Raw genomic sequence first — 20102 nt, forward strand, 5'->3', positions numbered from 1 at the left:
AGTGAAGCTTGCAAATTCCAAAGATAAAGAGAAGATCCTTAAAGCACCGAGAGACAAGAAATCTCTAACTTTTATGGGGAGAAATATTACATTAACAGCAGACCTCTCCACAGAGACCTGGCAGGCCAGAAAAGGATGGCAGGATATAGTCAGGGTCCTAAATGAGAAGAAACTGCAGCCAACAATACTTTATCCAGCAAGGCTCTCATTCAGAATAGAAGGAGAGATAAAGAGCTTCCAAGATAGGCAGAAACTGAAAAAAATATGTGACCACCAAACCGGCTCTGCCAGAAATATTAAGGGGGACCCTGTAAAAGAAAGAGGAAGTCCAAGGGAACAATCCACAAAAACAGGGACTGAATAGGTATCATGATGACACTAAATCCATATCTTTCAATAGTTACTCTGAACGTGAATGGGCTTAATGACCCCATCAGAAGGTGCAGGGTTTCAGACTGGATAAAAAAGCAAGACTCATCTATTTGCTGTCTTCAAGAGACTCATTTTAGACATAAGGACACCTACAGCCTGAAAAAAAAAGGTTGGAGAACCATGTACCTTTCAAATCATCCCCAAAAGAAAGCAGGGGTAGCCATCCTTATATCAGATAAACTAAAGTTTATTCTGGAGACTGTAGTGAGAGATGAAAAGGGACACTATATCATACTTAAAGGATCTATCCAACAAGAGGACTTAACAATCATCAATATATATGCCCCGAATGTGGGAGCTGCCAAGTATATCAATCAATTAATAACCAAAGTTAAGACGTCAATGCCATTTACAATTGCACCCAAAAGCATAAGATACCTAGAAATCAACCTAACCAAAGAGGTAAAGGATCTATACCCTAAAAACTACAGACCACTTCCGAAACAAATTGAGCAAGACACAAAGAGATGGAACAATATTCCATGCTCATGGATTGGCAGAATTAATATTGTGAAAATGTCAATGTTACCCAGGGAAATTTACACGCTTAATGCAATCCCTATCAAAATACCATGGACTTTCTTCAGAGAGTTGAAACAAATCCTCTTAAGATTTGTGTGGAATCAGAAAACACCCCGAATAGCCAGGGGAATATTGAAAAAGAAAACCATAGCAGGGGGCATCACAATGCCAGATTTCAGGTTGTACTACAAAGCTGTGGTCATCAAGACAGTGTGGTCCTGGCACAAAAACAGACACACAGATCAATGGAACAGAATAGAGAACCCAGAAGTGGACCCTGAACTTAATGGTCAAATAATACTCGATAAAGGAGGAAAGACTATCCATTGGAAGAAAGACAGTCTCTTCAATAAATGGTGCTGGGAAAATTGGACATCCACATGCAGAAGAATGAAACTAGACCACTCTCTTCCACCAGACACAAAGATAAACTCAAAATGGATGAAAGATCTAAATGTGAGACAAGAGTCCATCAAAATCCTAGAGGAGAACACAGGCAACACCCTTTTTGAACTTGGCCACAGTAAGTTCTTGCAAGATACATCCACGAAGGCAAGAGAAACAAAAGCAAAAATGAACTATTGGGACTTAATCAAGATGTAAAGCTTCTGCACAGCAAAGAAAACCAACAACAAAACTAAAAGGCAACCTAGGGAATGGGAGAAGATGTTTGCAAATGACCTATCAGATAAAGGCTCTTATCCAAAATCTACAAAGGACTTATCAAACTCAACACCCAAAAACCAAATAATCCATTTAAGAAATGGGCCCATGACAGAATAGACGTTCTTCCCAAGAAGACCTACAAATGGCGAACAGGCACATGGGAATACTCAACATCACACATCATCAGGGAAAAACAAACCAAAATCATGATGAAATCCCTTCTCACACCTGTCAGAATGTCTAAAATTAACAACACAGAAAACAACAGATGTTGGCAAGGTTACAGAGAAAGGGGAACCCTCTCATACTCTTGGGGGTCTGCAAACTGGTGCAACCACTCTGGAAAACACTGTGTGCACAGGCCATTGTCTGCAGGGAAGGGGGGGGGGCGTCTGCAGCCCCGAGCGCTGCCCCTGCAGCTTCCTCCAGGAGTGGGTCAGGGAGGGGGTCCCAGGCAGTGAGGTCACTTCCGTGTCACAGAGCCCAACAATACTTTGAACCCCCGTAACCAGGCACCCGCATCCAGTGCAGCCCCAGCTCAGGCTCACTTGGCTGGAGACATCTGCTACTGGAGGATGTTCTCTTGCTGCCTTCTCACCTCTGGGGGCTCTGGCTCCCAGGAACCCCAGGGGTGCGGCTTGTTCCAATGCTGTAGGAATTGGCTCCGGAATAAATACCAACGCATCCGAGCCTTTATCAGGAGGCGCCTTCCGGTAACACAGCACAGGCCAGGCCAGGCCCCCTGTGCCACCATCCTGGGAGCCCCATCCCCTCCTCCTCAGTTTCAGGGAACCAAGGATGTGTGAGCAGGTCCCATGCAGGCTGGGGGACCCTGCAGGGCAGCTGGTTCCCCGGGAATGCCTTCAGGGTCACCCTCATGTCATGGTGGGCAGGGGGCAAACAGGGTTCCTGAGGTCCTCTACCCGCCCCGGAGTCACCCCAAGGCCCTGCAGCCACATCCCTTTGCTGTCCCCGGGGGCGGTGGGTGCGGCCTGCACTGTGGGGTGTCTGGGTGGAGGCAGCTGGGGGTGCGGCCCTGCCGAGGGGCCAGACCGGGTGCTGAGGCCTCCTGCCTGGCTGCCGGGCACTGTCTCCACAGAGCTCCACCCGGGTCGTGGGGTGCGAGCAGGACGAAGGGGTCGTCTGCCCCACCGCCTCCAGGAGCAGGGAGGTGCCCTGTGCAGCTACCAGAGGCCAGTGCGGGCTCAGGGTGAGTGCAGGGGCTGGGCCCCCCAACACCCGGGCCCTGATGCGGCAGGAAGGGCCCCGGGTCCCAGAAGCCAGCCTGCTACCCCCTGGGCCCCCCGACACTCCTGCTCCCACATGAGTCTGGATCCCCTCCTCCCCACACCTGCCCCCATGGCCCTGCCCCTGCCTGGGCCAGATGCAGAGTCCCTGCGCACAGATGTGTGGGAACATCAGAATAGAGCCCTCAGGGGAGGCCTGGTCCCCCGGGGGTTAGCGCCTGCCTTCCGCCAGGCCTGATCTCCGAGGCCCGGGATCGAGCCCCGCCTGGGCTCCCTGCACGGGCTGCTTCTCCCTCCGTCTGTGTGGCTGCCTCTCTCGGTCTCACTCTCTGTGTCTCTGGAGGTCCTTGTACTGATCCAAATATTTTGAACATTTATCCTCTGAGATTGTTTCTTTATTGCATAGTTGGTCCTGTTTGTGTAAGAGACAGGCAGGGAGCTTGAGCGGGAGAGGGAGCCCCAGCTCCTCAAGCCCACGGGGCCCCAGCGCAGGGCCTGCCGGGGCGGGATCCCAGGCCTCCTGGCGGCTCCCTGCAGGCTGCACGTCCCCTCTGTCCCACCTCAGGGTGCAGGGGCCTCGGCCTGGAGGGGGCATCAGATCGCCCCGACGAAGTCCAGCCGGACGGAGCTGCTGGAGCTCGAAGTCCGACAACTGCTGCCCGCCTTGCTGTCCAGGGACGTCATCTCCATTTTCACCTTTTTGGATGGCTATCGTACATTCGCCACCACGGACGAGGTGCTGGACCTGCTGTTCACCGAGTGAGCACCTGCCCCTCCGCAGCCCAGGGCTGGGCCACCTGCTGCTGGGGAGGCTGGGGATGGTGTGAGCTTCCCGGCCTCGGGCTGCTCCCCCGCCTGGAGCAGGGTCCCCCAGGGCCTAGCGGGGTCCTGGAGGGCAGCCCCGGGGCCTGGCCTGTGGCGGGTCGGCCAGAGGGGCTGTGCCTGTGCTCAGCAGCCGTCCTCCTCCCCGTGACCAGGCCTGTGCCTCTACCCCCACGCCCCCGGCCCCAGGGTCCTGAGCGGCCTGTTTCCCCATTGAAAGGGAGGTTTGAGAGTCCATCGGGGGTCTGTGTCCTGGGGCAGCCAGACAGGGGGACCCCGGGACCCCCCAAGCCCACTAAGATATGGGCCATGGGCCTGGCCGGAGCCCTTTCATGCTCAAGCCTTCAGGAGGCCCCAGCAGGTGCGGGTGCTTCTCCGGGAGCTGCCTGTGGCCCAACACACAGAGCTGACGGCCCCCAGGGCTCCGGCCTAGTCGGGGTCAGAGGGTGACAGCCCCCATGATGAGATGTCGCGTCCCCAGCACGATTCATGGGATGCCCCCGCCCTCCTCTAGATATGGGTACATCGTAGCTGCGTGTGGTGATAACGACTCAGTCCTGCAGTGCTGGAAACTGTGAGTGACTCCGGCTCCTGCAGGAGGGCCTTCCTTCTCCAGGAGGGCAGTGAGGGGGCTGTGGGGTGGGGGGGCTGCACCCTCACCCCACACATCTGCAATTCCCGTGACAGGGTAAAGGTCTAAGGCCCCTTCAGGAAAAGAGCGAAGTAGAGTGGTGGATGGGGTGCGGGCTTGGTGGGAGAGCACTGGGACCCCTAAGGAGACCTTCTCCATGCCCCCCCAACCCTCTCTCTGCCCCACACCTGGGGCCCAGAGCAGAGGGGGTGGGGAGCATCGCACTCTCCAATCTGGTACAGCTGCCCCGGGGGTACAGCAGGTGCTCAGGAGGGCCGGTGAGGGCTCCCGGACCAGGTGGCCCCCGCCCCGTGGGAGATGGGAGATTAGAGTCAGTGGAAGGACACCCCCGGGGGCCCCTCGGGAGGGAGGCAGCCCAGAGACACAGGAGGGAAGGTGGCGGTCCTGGGCGGCTCCTGGCAAGGCCTGGCAGGACACAGAGCCCGAGCCCTCCTGCCTTGGAGCTTCCCAGAGCGATAGTGTGTGCAGTGAGGGCAATGACAGGCCAGACGCCCCCCGTCCCCTGATGCCTGCCGGTGGACTTAAGGGGCAGGTGGGCTTGGACCAGGCTGAGGAGGGAGCCCCGCTTCCCCAGGAGAGACGCTGATGGTCACACCGCTGGGCCTGGGCTCCCAGTACAGAGGCTGCATCCCAGCCCCTCCTCGGGGAGCAGGCCTGTGGCAGGCAGGACCACCAGGTGGCAGGGGCACGAAGAGCAGGACTGGCCTCTGACACCCCGCGTGGGAGGCCAGGCCCCGGGTCCTGCAGGGCTTCCCCGGGACACCTGCATGTGACAGAGCCCTGTCTTCTGACGCCTGTGCCTGCCTGTCCCTCCCCAGGGCCATCTCCTGCATGCTGGAAATATGGCTGGATTATTATCGGGACGACTTTTGTCAGCTCCCAGCATTTCCCTCCCTTAGGAAACTTCTACAATTCCTAAGTCAGCACATGCCAGGCTCAGACGTGGAAGTCCGGGCCCGGCGTTACCTCAGGCAATTCAGACGCCTCCATGCAGCGGAGCGAGAGGCTGGGGGTGAGGAGGACTGGGGGTGGCCGAGCCGGGGACAGGTGGGGCCCCCAGATCCAGCCTCCGTGCAGCTGGGCCGGGAGCAGGGGGTGGGCTCACACCCTACCCCATGGGCTGCAGCCTGGGGACACCTCCCAGGGCTCTTGCCCTCATACACCGGGAGTGGTGGGAAGAGAGTCCTTGACTTGGGAGGGACGTGGACAGTCCGTCCTGGTGGTGATACTTTGTCTTCTTGGATCTACAGCTTCGGCCCGAGGAAAACACCGTGAACCTGCTCTGGAGCGCGCCCCAGCTCGGACCGTGGGGCCTGCTGCCCCGTCGGGGCCTGAAGGGATCGAGGCCATCCTGGATGCTGGGGCTGAGGGCTCGGCCCGCACTGAGGCGCCTGCTGGGGAGGCGAAGCCCCTGCAGATAGTGGTCACTGCTCTAGTTCACTGCTCTGCCCTGCAGAAGCCCCCTGGAGTCAGAGCCCTGGAGGAGGAGGAGGCGCCAACCCCTGCTCTCGAGGTCATGGATGTGCCCGAGCCGCCTCCTAACTTGATGGAGCAACCAGCCTCAGTGCCGGAGAAACCCGTTGAACCACCCAAAGAGTCTGCCCCAGCTCCAACCGTGGAGCCTGGGGAAGGTCCAGGGTCTGAGGGGATAGTGGCTGCTGGAGATGAGGACCTGGTCAAGGCAGAGATGCTGGCTCCTGAGGTGAAGGTGGTGCACGTGCTGGTCGAACCTATGGTTCCCTGCCCTGATGAGGAGGAGCCACCTGCTCCCATGGCCACCCCGGAGGAGTAGGCCCTGGTGCCTGCAATCGGGGTCCCTAGAGGGCCAGACCTGCCACCTGCCTCCGGAACAACCAGCTTGGACCCGTTAGCAGCCCCCTGACCACCTAGGGAGCCCGCCCCGGCTCCCACCACGGGGTCGTGATGGCTGCAGCCCAACAGAGGCTTGGCCCTCCCCCGTTATTTCACTGTTTCTATATTTTGAGTTTTTCTTTAACCTGTATAATAGCTTATAGAGTTTTATTGCAATAAAAGATAAGTTAACCTCACAAAAAATTGACTCTGATGCTTTTAAATTACACATCTTGGTACTTTAGGTCCATTCACAGTTTCGCAGGCCCGGAGCCCAGGGCACCGGGGGACAGAGCCGAGGATCCGGGGTTCCCCCGGGACAGGCAGAGGCCGGGAGGACACAGGACAGCCAGGTCACTCCTGCAGCCAGTCCCAGAGTTGTGCAGATCGTGCCCCTACCCCGGAGCACCCAGACCCCTGCGCACTGGGAGTTGCAGTAGTTACTGTGGGAGCTGACTCCAGGGCTGGACAGCTGGCCGCCGCCACTGTGGTTGTCCCTGCTGGTGTCACCCTGTACCTGGGCCTGAGCAGGGGCCTCACAGGATAAAGAATCCCACTGAACTGTAGACCTGGCAGAGGGCTGGGCAGCTCCCCCAGGTGCACACACCTGAGAATCAGCACAGCAGGCCCCTCCCCCAGAAGACCAGTTAGAAGGTCAGTTGGAAATGCAAGTTATTGACCAAGCACCATTGGAAAGTTCCAGGGGAAGTCGAGGGATTTACAGTATATAGAATCAGAGGATACTCCCTTTGTTCTTTCTTTCCTGTTTGTTTCTGTTGTTTCCGCACCCCCTTTTTTATTCTTTTTTACTTTGTTCTTTCTGTTTTTCTCCTTTTTCCAGTACAACATGTTGTTGGCCACTCTGCACTGAGCAAACTGACTAGAAGGAAAAACTCACCTCAAAACAAAGAATCAGAAACAGTCCTCTCTCCCACAGAGTTACAAAATTTCGAATACAATTCAATGTCAGAAAGCCAATTCACAAGCACAATCATAAAGCTACTGGTGGCTCTAGAAAAAAGCATAAAGGATTCAAGAGACTTCATGACTACAGATTTAGATCTAATCAGGCCGAAATTAAAAATCAATTAAATGAGATGCAATCCAAACTGGAGGTCTTGACGACGAGGGTTAACGAGGTAGAAGAATGAGTGAGTGACATAGAAGACAAGTGGATGGCAAGGATGGAAACTGAGGAAAAAAGAGAAAGACAATTAAAAGACCATGAGGATAGGTTAAGGGAAATAAATGACATCTCAGAAGGAAAAATCTACGTTTAATTGAGGTTCCCGAGGGCGCCAAAAGGGACAGAGGACCAGAAAGTGTATTTGAACAAATCATAGCTGAGAACTTCCCTAACTTGGGAAGAGAAACAGGCATTCAGATCCAGGAGATAGAGAGATTCCCCCTAAAATCCATAAAAATCGTCAATACCTCGACATTTAATAGTGAAGCTTGCAAATTCCAAACTAAAGAGAAGATCCTTAAAGCAGCAAGAGAGAAGAAATCCCTGACTTTTATGGGGAGAAGCATTAGGACAACAGCAGACCTCTCCACAGAGACCTGGCAGGTGAGAAAGCGTCAGCAGGATGTAGTCAGGGTCCTAAATGAGAAGAACCTGCAGCCAAGAATACTTTATCCAGCAAGGCTCTCATTCAGAATAGCAGGAGAGATAAAGAGCTTCCAAGATAGGCAGAAACTGAAAGAATATGTGACCACCAAGCTGGCTCTGCCAGAAATATTAAGGGGGACCCTGTAAAAGAAAGAGGAAGTCCAAGGGAACAATCCACAAAAACAGGGACTGAATAGGTGTCATGATGACACTAAATCCATATCTTTCAATAGTTACTCTGAACGTGAAAGGCTTAATGACCCCATCAGAAGGCGCAGGGTTTCAGACTGGATAAAAAAGCAAGACTCATCTATTTGCTGTCTTCAAGAGACTCATTTTAGACATAAGGACACCTACGGCCTGAAAATAAAAGGTTGGAGAACCATGGACCATTCAAATGGTCCTCAAAAGAAAGCAGGGGTAGACATCCTTATATCAGAGAAATTAAAGTGTGTCCCAAAGACTGAAGTAAGAGATGAAGAGGGACACTATATCATACTTAAAGGATCTATCCAACAAGAGGACCTAACAATCATGAATATTTATGCCCCGAATGCGGGAGCCACCAAGTATATCAATCAATTAATAACCAAAGTTAAGACATACTTAGATAATAATACACTTATACTTGGTGACTTCAATCTAGCTCTTTCTATACTCAATAGGTCTTCTAAGCACAACATCTCCAAAGAAACAAGAGCTTTAAATGCTACACTGGACCAGATGGATTTCACAGATATCTACAGAACTTTACATCCAAACGCAACTGAATACACATTCTTCTCAAGTGCACATGGAGCTTTCTCCAGAATAGACCACATACTGGGTCACACATCAGGTCTTAACCTATACCAAAGATTGGGATCGTCCCCTGCATAGTTTCAGACCATAATGCTTTGAAACTAGAACTATATCGCAAGAAGTTTGAAAGGATTTCAAACACGTCGGGGTTAAGGACCATGCTGTAAAAGATGAAAGGGTCAACCAGATAATCAGGGAAGAATTAAAAAGATTCATGGAAACTAATGAGAATGAAAATGCAACCGTTCAAAATCTTTCGGATGCAGCAAAAGCAGTCCTGAGGGGGAAATACATTGCAACACAAGCATCCGTCCAAAAACTGGAGAGAACCCAAATACGAAAGCAAACCTCGCACCCAAAGGAGCTGGAGACAAAACAGCAAATAGAACCTACACCCAGCAGAAGAAGAGAGTTAATAAGGATTCGAGCAGAACTCAACGAAATGGAGACCAGAAGAACTGTGGAACAGATCCACAAAACCAGGAGTTGGTTCTTTGAAAGAATTAATAAGATAGATAAAGCATTAGCCAGCCTTATTAAAAAGAAGACAGAAAAGACTCAAATTAATAATTCATGAATGAGAAAGGAGAGATCAGCACCAACACCAAGGAAATGCAAAAGATTTATAAAACTTAGGATGAGCAGCTATATGCCAATAAATTAGGCAATCTAGAAGAAATGGACAGATTTCTGGAAAGCCAGAAACTACCAAAACTGGAACAGGAAGAAACAGAAAATCTGAACAGGCCGATAACCAGGGAGGAAATTGAAGCAGTCATCAAAAACCTCCCAAGACACAAGAGTCCAGGGCCAGATGGCTTCCCAGGGGAATTCTATCAAACGATTAAAGAAGAAACCATACCTATTCTACTAAAGCTGTTCTGAAAGATAGAAAGAGATGGAGTACTTCCAAACTCGTTCTATGAGGCCAGCATCACCTTAATCCCAAACCAGACAAAGACCCCACCAAAAAGGAGAATTAGAGACCAATATCCCTGAGGAACACAGATGCAAACATTCTCAACGAGATACCAGCCAATAGGATCCAACAGTACATTAAGAAGATTATTGACCATGACCAAGTGGGATTTATCCCCGGGATGCAAGGCTGGTTCAACACTCGTAAAGCAATCAATGTGATTGATCAGATCATCAAGAGAAAAAACAAGAACCTTATGATTCTAATATATACATATATACACACATATATGTATGTATATATATACACACACTATGTATCTATTTCTATATATCTATATATCTTTTATTTAAGATTTTTAGTTATTTATTCATGAGAGACACAGAGAGAGAGCGAGAGGCAGAGACACAGGCAGAGGGAGAAGCAGGCTCCATGCAGGGAGCCTGACATGGGACTCCATCCCGGGACTCCAGGATCACGTCCTGGACCAAAGGCAGGTGCTAAACCACCAAGCCACCCAGGGATCCCCATATCTTTATTTTTAAATATTTTATGTATTTATTCATGAGAGACACAGAGAGACAGGCAGAGACCTAGGCAGAGAGAGAAGCAGCTCCATGCAGGGAGCCCGATGTGGGACTTGATCCCAGGACTCCAGGACCATGCCCTGGGCCAAAGGCAGGCGCTAAACCGCTGAGGCATCCAGGGATCCCCCACATCTTCTTTCTCTCTTATCAGTTGATGGACACTTAGACTGCTTCCATAATTTGGCTGTTGTAGATAATGCTGCTATAAACATCAGGGTGCATGTGTATTTTGGAACTAGTATTTTTGTATCATTTAATACCTAATAGTGCCATTGCTAGTTCATAGTCATTCTGTTTTTAAGTTTTTGAGGACACTTCCATAACATATCCATTTTTGAAGCTATTACAATTAATTAAAAATTTTTAAGAACCAATTTTAAAAAATAATCATACTGACTGGACAGTGTTATAGTAAAGTACTGAAAGTTGAGTCATCTTAATGCCTCAGAAATATTTATTTATAATCATGTATATACAAAGACACATAATTGCAAATGCATCCTTTCTATTGCTCATTGCATTCCCCACTGGTGACTACATAAAATATTTAATAATTAATATTTAATTAATTTCATTTAATTTACACAAACCATAATATACAAAAAAACTGGTAGTGGTGTTATATTATATAAGTTTGTATTGTTGCCTTCCATATAAGATGAGAGAACAAATAAAGTCTACAGCTAACAATGTACAAGTGTACAGTGAACTTTGAGTGCTCATCAATATGTATCCAGAATAAATTCAGAGAATGAAGAAAAATTAACCAATAAAATTAATTCCAAGTTATTGTTACAATAATTTAATTATAAGTTTTAGGTGATAGAAGTGATTTATACATATCATAAAAAACCTGGAAAATCTTGAAAAAAAGAGAATAATAACAGTCACCTCAAAATGCTATCTTTCATCTCTCTGCAATATACATATTCTGTTTCAGTTTTTAACCCCTTATTTCATTTACATCAACTTTGGAGTATTTTCATGTTAATGAATTTCACTAATAAAAGATTTTCAGGAACTCCTTTTAATCTCTAATGGTGTTATTTTATCCTGTATTTTTATTTTTGTTTATTTAAGTTTTTATTTTAATTCTTGTTAGTTAAGGCATAGTGTAATGTTGTTTTCAAGAGTAGAATTTAATGCTTTATCACACATATAACACATAATTATTTTTAAATGCCTTTGTTTTAAATATGTAATTCCAGCTGTTATCTTACTGATCTAAATAATACTAAATATACATTCTGAATATCTTTAATGATTTCTTTAGGATAGATTTCTAAATGTAAAGTCACCAGTTCAAATGGTTTCTCATTTTTCATTTAACTGCTGCACTGTGCCAAGTATCTCTGAAGAAGCACTGTGACGACACCATCTCTAGCACTGTATCCAGGTGTCTTTTTCACAAAATATTCTGTGGAGTTCTTTTTTGGATTTATATGCCAATTTAAATATCTTTAAGTTTCTAAAAAAAATAGTGAGAAAGTAGAACTAATAAATGAATTGATTGAATATTGTGGGATATGCAGTACAGTGCAGTGCAATCCTTTATGAAAGGAGACTGGTGATTTCTACTAGTATTCCATCCAAAGAGGGATAATGTTGCATCCCCTGCACAGAGACAATATAGAATCTAGAATATGAAGTGAAAGATGCCACCCTTCCTGTAGAAGAAATATGATTGATACGATCCTAATGGTAACTGGAGGTTGAAACAATTGTCTTGCCAGCCGCAAGTCTGCAAAGAGGATTCTACTACTGTGCAGTCAAACAAAGCGTATTACCAAGTATCATCATCAGCTATGGTTATTGACATCCATCAGATGGGAACTGACCTTGCCCTAAAAATGAAAAATAATGGCAAAAAAGAGAATAGTACACATTCATTCACTTAGAAAAATTTTGCTAAAGCTTTTTAAAATAGAGATAGTAGGGGCACCTGGATGGCTCAGTTGGTTAAGCGTTCTACTCTTGATTTTGGCTCAGATCATGATCTCAGGGTCATGAGATGGAGTCCCACATCACACTGGGTGTGGATCCTGCTTACAATTCTCTCTCTCTCTCTCCCTCTGCCTCTCCCCCACAACTTCTGTGGTTGCTCTCTCTCTCTCTCTCTCTCCCTCCCTCTCTCTCTAAAAATAAATAAATAAAATAGAATAGAATAGAAATAATAAAAATAATGTAAACTTTTCCCAGAAATTCAGAAAACATAATTATTTAAAACATCTTATAATAATAATAACCGAAAATAAAATAATGGATAAAATTAAAAAGTAGAGTAAATCCATTGTTAAGTGTACTTATTTAAAATGTCTCTAAATATAAAATATTAATAAAATAAAATTATTAATTTCTAAATGAAATCTTATTCCACCAAATCTCATCAATCTTAATCCACCAAAAAGGAAGGAGAACAGAAATTTGAATGAAGCCTTATTATAATGAGAAAGGATGTAGATCTATAAACCTACATATGTAGGAGATTATGAAAATATAAGAATAGAACTTTGTTAATTATTCTGACCATTTAGAAAAAGCAAATATTTCTAGAAAACTTACAATTTATAAATTCACATTCCTTGTAGTTGAAAAACTCTGAATAGACCAAAACATTAATATAATACTTAGTTTACAGCTCTAAAAGTCATCTTTGGACTTGTGGACTTAATAAAAGTTTGAGATGAAATCCTAGTTCTACATCCTGCTCTTTGTAAAACTCTGATGAGGTACCTTTTCCTCAATTTCCTCATCTATAAAATGGGCACCATGATACCTATTTTATAGGATTGTCCTGAGGAACAACTGCATTGAGTATCTAGGAAGCGCACTGTTCTGTACGGTGTGGTACATATAGGAGTCTATTTCACGGTATGGTTAGATGCTTTGGTAATGGATACAATGAAAATTGAAAATGTGTCAGGTATCTTGTCAAGTAATTATCAGCAATTTCTGATCTTCCTTGGAGAAATGTCTATTTATATATCCTTTGCCCATTTTTTTTAAATTGAGCTTTTTGTACTTATATTATTGACTTATCAGTGTTTTTCATATATTCTGGAAATAAGTTTCTCATTAGGTATATGATTTACAAACATTTTATCCCATTATATGGATTGCTTTTTTATTTTCATTATTATGTCCTTTGAAGAACAAGAGCATTTAACACTGAAGTCCAGTGCTTTTTGTGCCATATTGAAGTATTCTATGCTAAAATCAAGGTAAAAAGATTATCTGCATGTTTTCTTCTAAGAGGTTTTAGTTTATGTCCTGTATTTAGATTTAATCCATTTTGAGTTAGTTTTTGTATTTGGTGTAAGGTGAAGATGCACTAAACCGCTGAGCCACCCAGGGTGCCCTCTCTTTCTTAGTAAACAGAAATTTCACCACATTACAAACAGAGTATTCACAATCACTTGTAAATTTTAATTAGCTTAGTCTAGACCCCCCAAGTGACTCAGGGGTTGAGCATCCACCTTCGGCCCAGGGCCTGATCCTGGGGCCCTGGGATCGAGTCCCACGTCGGCCTCCCTGCATGGAGCCTGCTTCTCCCTCGGCCTATGTCTCTGCCTCTCTCACTCTCTGTCACTCTCATGAATAAAGAAATAAAAATCTTAAATCAAAACAACACAAAATAATCCACTTAGGCCTTTGCTGGAAGGTGCTGCTTGTTGCTCGACTTGTGTTCTGTGGAGTCCGTGAGGCACGATCATCCTCACATTCGAGGCTTGCCGCTTTGTGTCACCGATGTGCTCCTGCCTCTTTATCCCTCTTTCTGCTTTTTGGTTTGATCAATTATTTTTTCATGATTCTATTTTAATTGCTCCATTTTCTCCATTCGAGATTCAGCTTTCTTTCTTTTTTTATTTAATGATCTTCAATGATGTTGCTTCTCCTCTGCCAACTTCCTGGTTCTGCACATGTGTCTGCGTGTGTGTCCGTGTCTCTGTTTCTCGGTCAGTGTGCGTGGACACACCACATGATTTCAGTTCAGTCGGGGTCAGGCTGGAGAGTCAGGGCCTCCTGTCTACGTGCAGTTCTGCGACTGACGGCAGGTTTCCTAGGGCCCAGGTCAGGGCGACCCACTGGGGGCACAGCTCACCCAGGGGAAACGAGGGAAGGGCCCGGAACGCACGACAGGCAGGGGTTCAGGATGAGGACGGCCTCACCCCTTCTAGGCCAAGACCCCGACACCTTCTGTAGGGTTTGCCTTGGATTCAGGAGCCTAGGATCGTGGGGAGCTATTGCCCATCCCTGCCCCGGGGGGACTGTCATCTTCTGGGCCTCCAGAATGAGGGTACCGGTGCCCATGTGTGTGTGTGTGTGTGTGTGTGTGTGTGTGTGTGTTTGAGGAAAATAATCCCTTTATTTAAAATACCAAAAATTCCAACTACTATAAGATACCACATGTAAAAAACAAGACATAGTCTTGAGATGTAAAGGACACTGTCCCTAGAAAGTGCCTCTCTTTTTCTATTATTTTTTTTTCAATTTGGCTAATGGTGTCTACTGACACATATTTGGAATGTAATCTATTTATCAGCCAGCTGTTCTGGCCCAATGTGGATTTAGGATTTTAAAACATGTGTGGCTTTAGAGCTGTATAATAAAGTATAATCTTAAAATAAAAGTATCTTTTTAAAAGACTCTTATCATCAACATCACTGGTGACACCAATAAATAGCAAACATTGTAATAGGTAGTTTTTTGCAGTATTTTACAGGTAAACAGCCCTGCCATATAGGTAACATTAGTGTGTTAGTCCTGTGCACACAGGACCTCGTGGGCCTGGACGCATGTACACACCAAGGAAGAACGTGTGGGTGGAGGTATGTCCTGCAGGTGACACCCACCTCCAAGGTCATAGATATGAGGCCACAGTGGCCTGGGGACGTCTGGGGGAAGCACCCGCTAGGATACCCCTGTCCCACAGGCAAGATGCAGACCATCCCCGACGGGCACAACGGCTTCTCCGGGGTCAAACCGGGGAAGACTGGACAGTCGTGTCTGAACCCAGGCGTGTGTCCAGGCTGGGGCCCTGGGTGCACACAGTCCTTCCCTGGGGCCTGTGGACAGGGGTGTGGTTGTGTCCCTGTGTGCACAGGCCATTGCCTGCAGGGAGGGGGGCGTCGGCAGCACGAGCACTGCCCCTGCAGCTTCCTCCAGGAGTGGGTCAGGGAGGGGGTCCCAGGCAGTGAGGTCACTGCCGTGTCACAGAGCCCAACAGAACTCGGAACCCCCGTAACCAGGCACCCGCATCCAGTGCAGCCCCAGCTCAGGCTCACTTGGCTGGAGACATCTGCTACTAGAAGATGTTCTCTTGCTGCCTTCTCACCTCTGGGGGCTCTGGCTCCCAGGAACCCCAGGGGTGCGGCTTGTTCCTATGCTGTAGGCAGTGGCTCCAGCATAGGTACCAAGGCATCAGGGCGGTGATCAGGAGGCACCATCAGGTAACACAGCACAGGCCAGGCCAGGCCCCCTGTGCCACCATCCTGGGAGCCCCATCCCCTCCTCCTTAGGTTCAGGGAACCAGGGATGTGTGAGCAGGTCCCATGCAGGCTGGGGGACCCTGCAGGGCAGCAGGTTCCCCGGGGATCCCTTCAGGGTCACCCTCATGTCATGGTGGGCAGGGGGCAAACAGGGTTCCTGAGGTCCTCTACCCGCCCCAGAGTCACCCCAAGGCCCTGCAGCCACATCCCTTTGCTGTCCCCGGGGGCGGTGGGTGCGGCCTGCACTGTGGGGTGTCTGGGTGGAGGCAGCTGGGGGTGCGGCCCAGCCGAGGGGCCAGACCGGGCGCTGAGGCCTCCTGCCTGGCTGCCGGGCACTGTCTCCACAGAGCTCCACCCGGGTCGTGGGGTGCGAGCAGGACGAAGGGGTCGTCTGCCCCACCGCCTCCAGGATCAGGGAGGTGCCCTGCGCAGCTACCAGAGGCCAGCGCGGGCTCAGGGTGAGTGCAGGGGCTGGGCCCCCCGACACCCGGGCCCCGATGCGGCAGGAAGGGCCCCGGGTCCCAGAAGCCAGCCTGCTACCCCCTGGGCCCCCCGACACTCCTGCTCCCACATGAGTCTGGATCCCCCCCTCCCCACACCTGCCCCCATGGCCCTGCCCCTGCCTGGGCCAGATGCAGAGTCCCTGCGCACAGATGTGTGGGAACATCAGAATAGAGCCCTCAGGGGAGGCCTGGTCCCCCGGGGGTTAGCGCCTGCCTTCCCCCAGGCCTGATCTCCGAGGCCCGGGATCGAGCCCCGCCTGGGCTCCCTGCACGGGCTGCTTCTCCCTCTGTCTGTGTGGCTGCCTCTCTCGGTCTCTCTCTCTGTGTCTCTGAAGGTCCTTGTACTGATCCAAATATTTTGAACATTTATCCTCTGAGATTGTTTCTCTATTGCATAGTTGGTCCTGTTTGTGTAAGAGACAGGCAGGGAGCTTGAGCGGGAGAGGGAGCCCCAGCTCCTCAAGCCCACGGGGCCCCAGCGCAGGGCCTGCCGGGGCGGGATCCCAGGCCTCCGGGCGGCTCCCTGCAGGCTGCACGTCCCCTCTGTCCCACCTCAGGGTGCAGGGGCCGCGGCCTGGAGGGGGCATCGGATCGTCCCGATGAATTCCAGCCGGACGGAGCTGCTGGAGCTCGAAGTCCGACAACTACTGCCCGCCTTGCTGTCCAGGGACGTCATCTCCATTTTCACCTTTTTGGATGGCTATCGTACATTTGCCACCACGGACGAGGTGCTGGACCTGCTGTTCACCGAGTGAGCACCTGCCCCTCCGCAGCCCAGGGCTGGGCCACCTGCTGCTGGGGAGGCTGGGGATGGTGTGAGCTTCCCGGCCTCGGGCTGCTCCCCCGCCTGGAGCAGGGTCCCCCAGGGCCTAGCGGGGTCCTGGAGGGCAGCCCCGGGGCCCGGCCTGTGGCGGGTCGGCCAGAGGGGCTGTGCCTGTGCTCAGCAGCCGTCCTCCTCCCCGTGACCAGGCCTGTGCCTCCTCCCCGCCCCCACCCCCCCACCCCCCCGTCACCAGGGTCCTGAGCGGCCTGTTTCCCCATTGAAAGGGAGGTTTGAGAGTCCATCGGGGGTCTGTGTCCTGGGGCAGCCAGACCAGGGCACCCCGGGGTGCCTCAGGCCCACTAGGATATTGGCCATGGGCCTGGCCGGAGCCCTTTCATGCACAAGGCTTCAGGAACCCCCAGCAGGTGCGGGCGCATCCGGGAGCTGCCCGTGGCCCCACAAACAGAGCTGACGGCCCCCAGGGCTCCGGCCTAGTCGGGGTCACAGGTGACAGCCCCCATGATGAGAGGTCGTGCCCACAGGACGATTCATGGGATGTCCCCGCCCTCCTCTAGGTATGGGTACATCGTAGCTGCATGTGGTAATAACAACGCCATCCTGCAGCGCTGGAAACTGTGAGTGACTCCGGCTCCTGCAGGAGGGCCTTCCCTCTCCAGGAGGGCAGCGAGGGGGCTGTGGGGCGCCCGCACCTGCTTGTCTCTCCTGCCGCCGGTTGGCACCCTCACCCCACACATCTGCAATTCCCGTGACAGGGGAAAGGTCTAAGGCCCCTTCTGGAAAAGAGCAAAGGAGAGCGGTGGATGGGGTGTGGGCTTGGTGGGAGGCACTTGGACCCCTCAGGGAGACCTTCTCCATGCCCCCCCAACCCTCTCTCTGCCCCACACCTGGAGCCCAGAGCAGAGGGGGTGGGGAGCATCGTACTCCCCAATCTGGTGGCACCTGCACCCGGGGGCACAGCAGGTGCTCAGGAGGGCCGGTGAGGGCTCCCGGACCAGGCGGCCCCCGCCCCGTGGGAGATGGGAGATTAGAGTCAGTGGAAGGACACCCCCGGGGGCCCCTCGGGAGGGAGGCAGCCCAGAGACACAGGAGGGAAGGTGGAGGTCCCGGGCGGCTCCTGGCAAGGCCTGGCAGAACACAGAGCCCGAGCCCTCCTGCCTTGGAGCTTCCCAGAGCGACAGTGTGTGCAGTGAGGGCAATGACAGGCCAGACACCCCCCGTCCCCTGATGCCTGCCGGTGGACTCAAGGGGCAGGTGGGCAGGGACCAGGCTGAGGAGGGAGCCCCGCTTCCCCAGGAGAGATGGTGATGGTCACACCGCTGGGCCTGGGCTCCCCGCACAGAGGCTGCGTGCCAGCCCCTCCTTGGGGAGCAGGCCTGTGGCAGGCAGGACCACCAGATGGCAGGGGAACGATGAGCAGGACTGGCCTCCGATAGCCCCACGCGGGAGTCTGGGGCCCCGGGTCCTGCAGGGCTTCCCCGGGACACCTGCATGTGACAGAGCCCTGTCTTCTGACGCCTGTGCCTGCCTGTCCCTCCCCAGGGCCATCTCCTGCATGCTGGAAATATGGCTGGATTATTATCGGGACGACTTTTGTCAGCTCCCAGCATTTCCCTCCCTTAGGAAACTTCTACAATTCCTAAGTCACCACCTGCCAGGCTCAGACGTGGAAGTCCGGGCCTGGCGTTACCTCAGGCAATTCAGATGCCTCCATGCAGCGAAGCCAGAGGCTGGGGGTGAGGAGGCTTGGGAGTGGCTGAGCTGGGGACAGATGGGGCCCCCGGATCCAGCCTCCGTGCAGCTGGGCCGGGAGCAGGGGGTGGGCTCACACCCTACCCCATGGGCTGCAGCCTGGGGACACCTCCCAGGGCTCTTGCCCTCACACACCGGGAGTGGTGGGAAGAGTGGCCTTGACTTGGGAGGGTCGTGGACAGTCCGTCCTGGTGGTGATACTTTGTCTTCTTGGATCTACAGCTTCGGCCCGAGGAAAACACCGTGAACCTGCTCTGGAGCGCGCCCCAGCTTGGACCGTGGGGCCTGCTGCCCCGTCGGGGCCTGAAGGGATCGAGGCCATCCTGGATGCTGGTGCTGAGGACTCGGCCCGCACTGAGGCGCCTGCTGGGGAGGCGAAGCCCCTGCAGATAGTGGTCACTGCTCTAGTTCATTGCTCTGCCCTGCAGGAGCCCCCTGTACCCCTGGGCGACCTGGAGGAGGAGCAGGCGCCACCCCCTGCTCTCGAGGTCGTGGCTATGCCCGAGCCACCTCCTAACTCGATGGAGCAACCGGCCTCAGGGCCGAGGAAACCACTTGAACCACCCGAAAAGCCCACCCCACCTCTGACTGTGGAGCCTGGGGAAGATTCAGGGTCTGAGGGGATAGTGGCTGCTGGAGATGAGGACTTGGTCAAGGCAGAGATGCTGGTTCCTGAGGTGAAGGTGGTGCACGTGCTGGTCGAACCTATGGTTCCCTGCTCCGATGAGGAGGAGCCCCCTGCACCCGTGGCCACCCCGGAGGAGTAGGCCCAGGTGCCTGTAATTGGGGTCCCCAGAGGGCCAGACCTGCCATCTGCCTCCAGAACAACCAGCTTCCACCTGTTAGCAGCCCCCTGACCACCTAGGGAGCCCGCCCCAGCTCTCACCGTGGGGCTCGTGATGGCTGCAGCCCAACGGAGGCTTGCCCTCCCCTGTTATTTCACTGTTTCTATATTTTGAGTTTTTCTTTAACCTTTAACCTGTATAATGGCTTATAGAGTTTTATTGTAATAAAGGATAAGTTAACTTTACACAAAATTGACTCTGATGCTTTTAAATTACACATCGTGGTACTTTAGGTCCATTCACAGTGTCGCAGGTCCAGAGCCCAGGGCACCGGAGGACAGAGCCGAGGATCCGGGGCTCCCCCGGGACAGGCAGAGGCCGGGAGGACACAGGACAGCCAGGTCTCTCCTGCCACCGGGTGGCCCCGAGCTGTGCAGATCGTGCCCCTACCTCGGAGCACCCGGACCCCTGCGCACTGGATGCTGCAGTAGTTACTGTGGGAGCTGACTCCAGGGCTGGACAGCTGGCCGCCGCCACTGTGGTTGTCCCTCCTGGTGTCACCCTGTACCTGGGCCTGAGCAGGGGCCTCACAGGATTAAGAATCCCACTGAACTGTAGACCTGGTAGAGGGCTGGGCAGCTCCCCCAGGTGCACACACCTCAGAATCAGCACAGCAGGCCC

At 51.4% G+C, this 20102-nt stretch overlaps 2 protein-coding genes across 2 annotated transcripts; both read left to right on the forward strand.

The window, feature by feature from the left end:
• The first annotated feature begins 2136 nt into the window (after positions 1-2136).
• Positions 2137-6382, forward strand: LOC140604623 (uncharacterized). Its single transcript, XM_072775882.1, has 6 exons — positions 2137-2333; positions 2720-2830; positions 3433-3626; positions 4204-4263; positions 5160-5353; positions 5592-6382. The coding sequence occupies exons 1-6, from the start codon at positions 2196-2198 to the stop codon at positions 6131-6133; spliced, it is 1239 nt and encodes a 412-aa protein (XP_072631983.1). The 5' UTR covers positions 2137-2195; the 3' UTR covers positions 6134-6382.
• Positions 6383-15098: 8716 nt separating this feature from the next.
• Positions 15099-19648, forward strand: LOC140604622 (uncharacterized). Its single transcript, XM_072775881.1, has 6 exons — positions 15099-15561; positions 15948-16058; positions 16661-16854; positions 17442-17501; positions 18427-18620; positions 18859-19648. The coding sequence occupies exons 1-6, from the start codon at positions 15424-15426 to the stop codon at positions 19401-19403; spliced, it is 1242 nt and encodes a 413-aa protein (XP_072631982.1). The 5' UTR covers positions 15099-15423; the 3' UTR covers positions 19404-19648.
• Positions 19649-20102: the final 454 nt, after the last annotated feature.

The sequence above is a fragment of the Canis lupus genome, chromosome 15 (assembly GCF_048164855.1).
Source record: "Canis lupus baileyi chromosome 15, mCanLup2.hap1, whole genome shotgun sequence".
NCBI classification, from domain to species: Eukaryota; Metazoa; Chordata; class Mammalia; order Carnivora; family Canidae; genus Canis; species Canis lupus.

Coding starts and splice junctions, on each gene's coding strand:
- LOC140604623 (XM_072775882.1), top strand. CDS start 2,196: ATGTTCTCTTGCTGCCTTCTCACCTCTGGGGGCTCTGGCTCCCAGGAA. Junction 2,831..3,432: donor GAGGCCAGTGCGGGCTCAGG/GTGAGTGCAGGG, acceptor GTCCCACCTCAG/GGTGCAGGGGCCTCGGCCTG. Junction 4,264..5,159: donor GTCCTGCAGTGCTGGAAACT/GTGAGTGACTCC, acceptor GTCCCTCCCCAG/GGCCATCTCCTGCATGCTGG.
- LOC140604622 (XM_072775881.1), top strand. CDS start 15,424: ATGTTCTCTTGCTGCCTTCTCACCTCTGGGGGCTCTGGCTCCCAGGAA. Junction 15,562..15,947: donor TGATCAGGAGGCACCATCAG/GTAACACAGCAC, acceptor CTGTCTCCACAG/AGCTCCACCCGGGTCGTGGG. Junction 16,059..16,660: donor GAGGCCAGCGCGGGCTCAGG/GTGAGTGCAGGG, acceptor GTCCCACCTCAG/GGTGCAGGGGCCGCGGCCTG.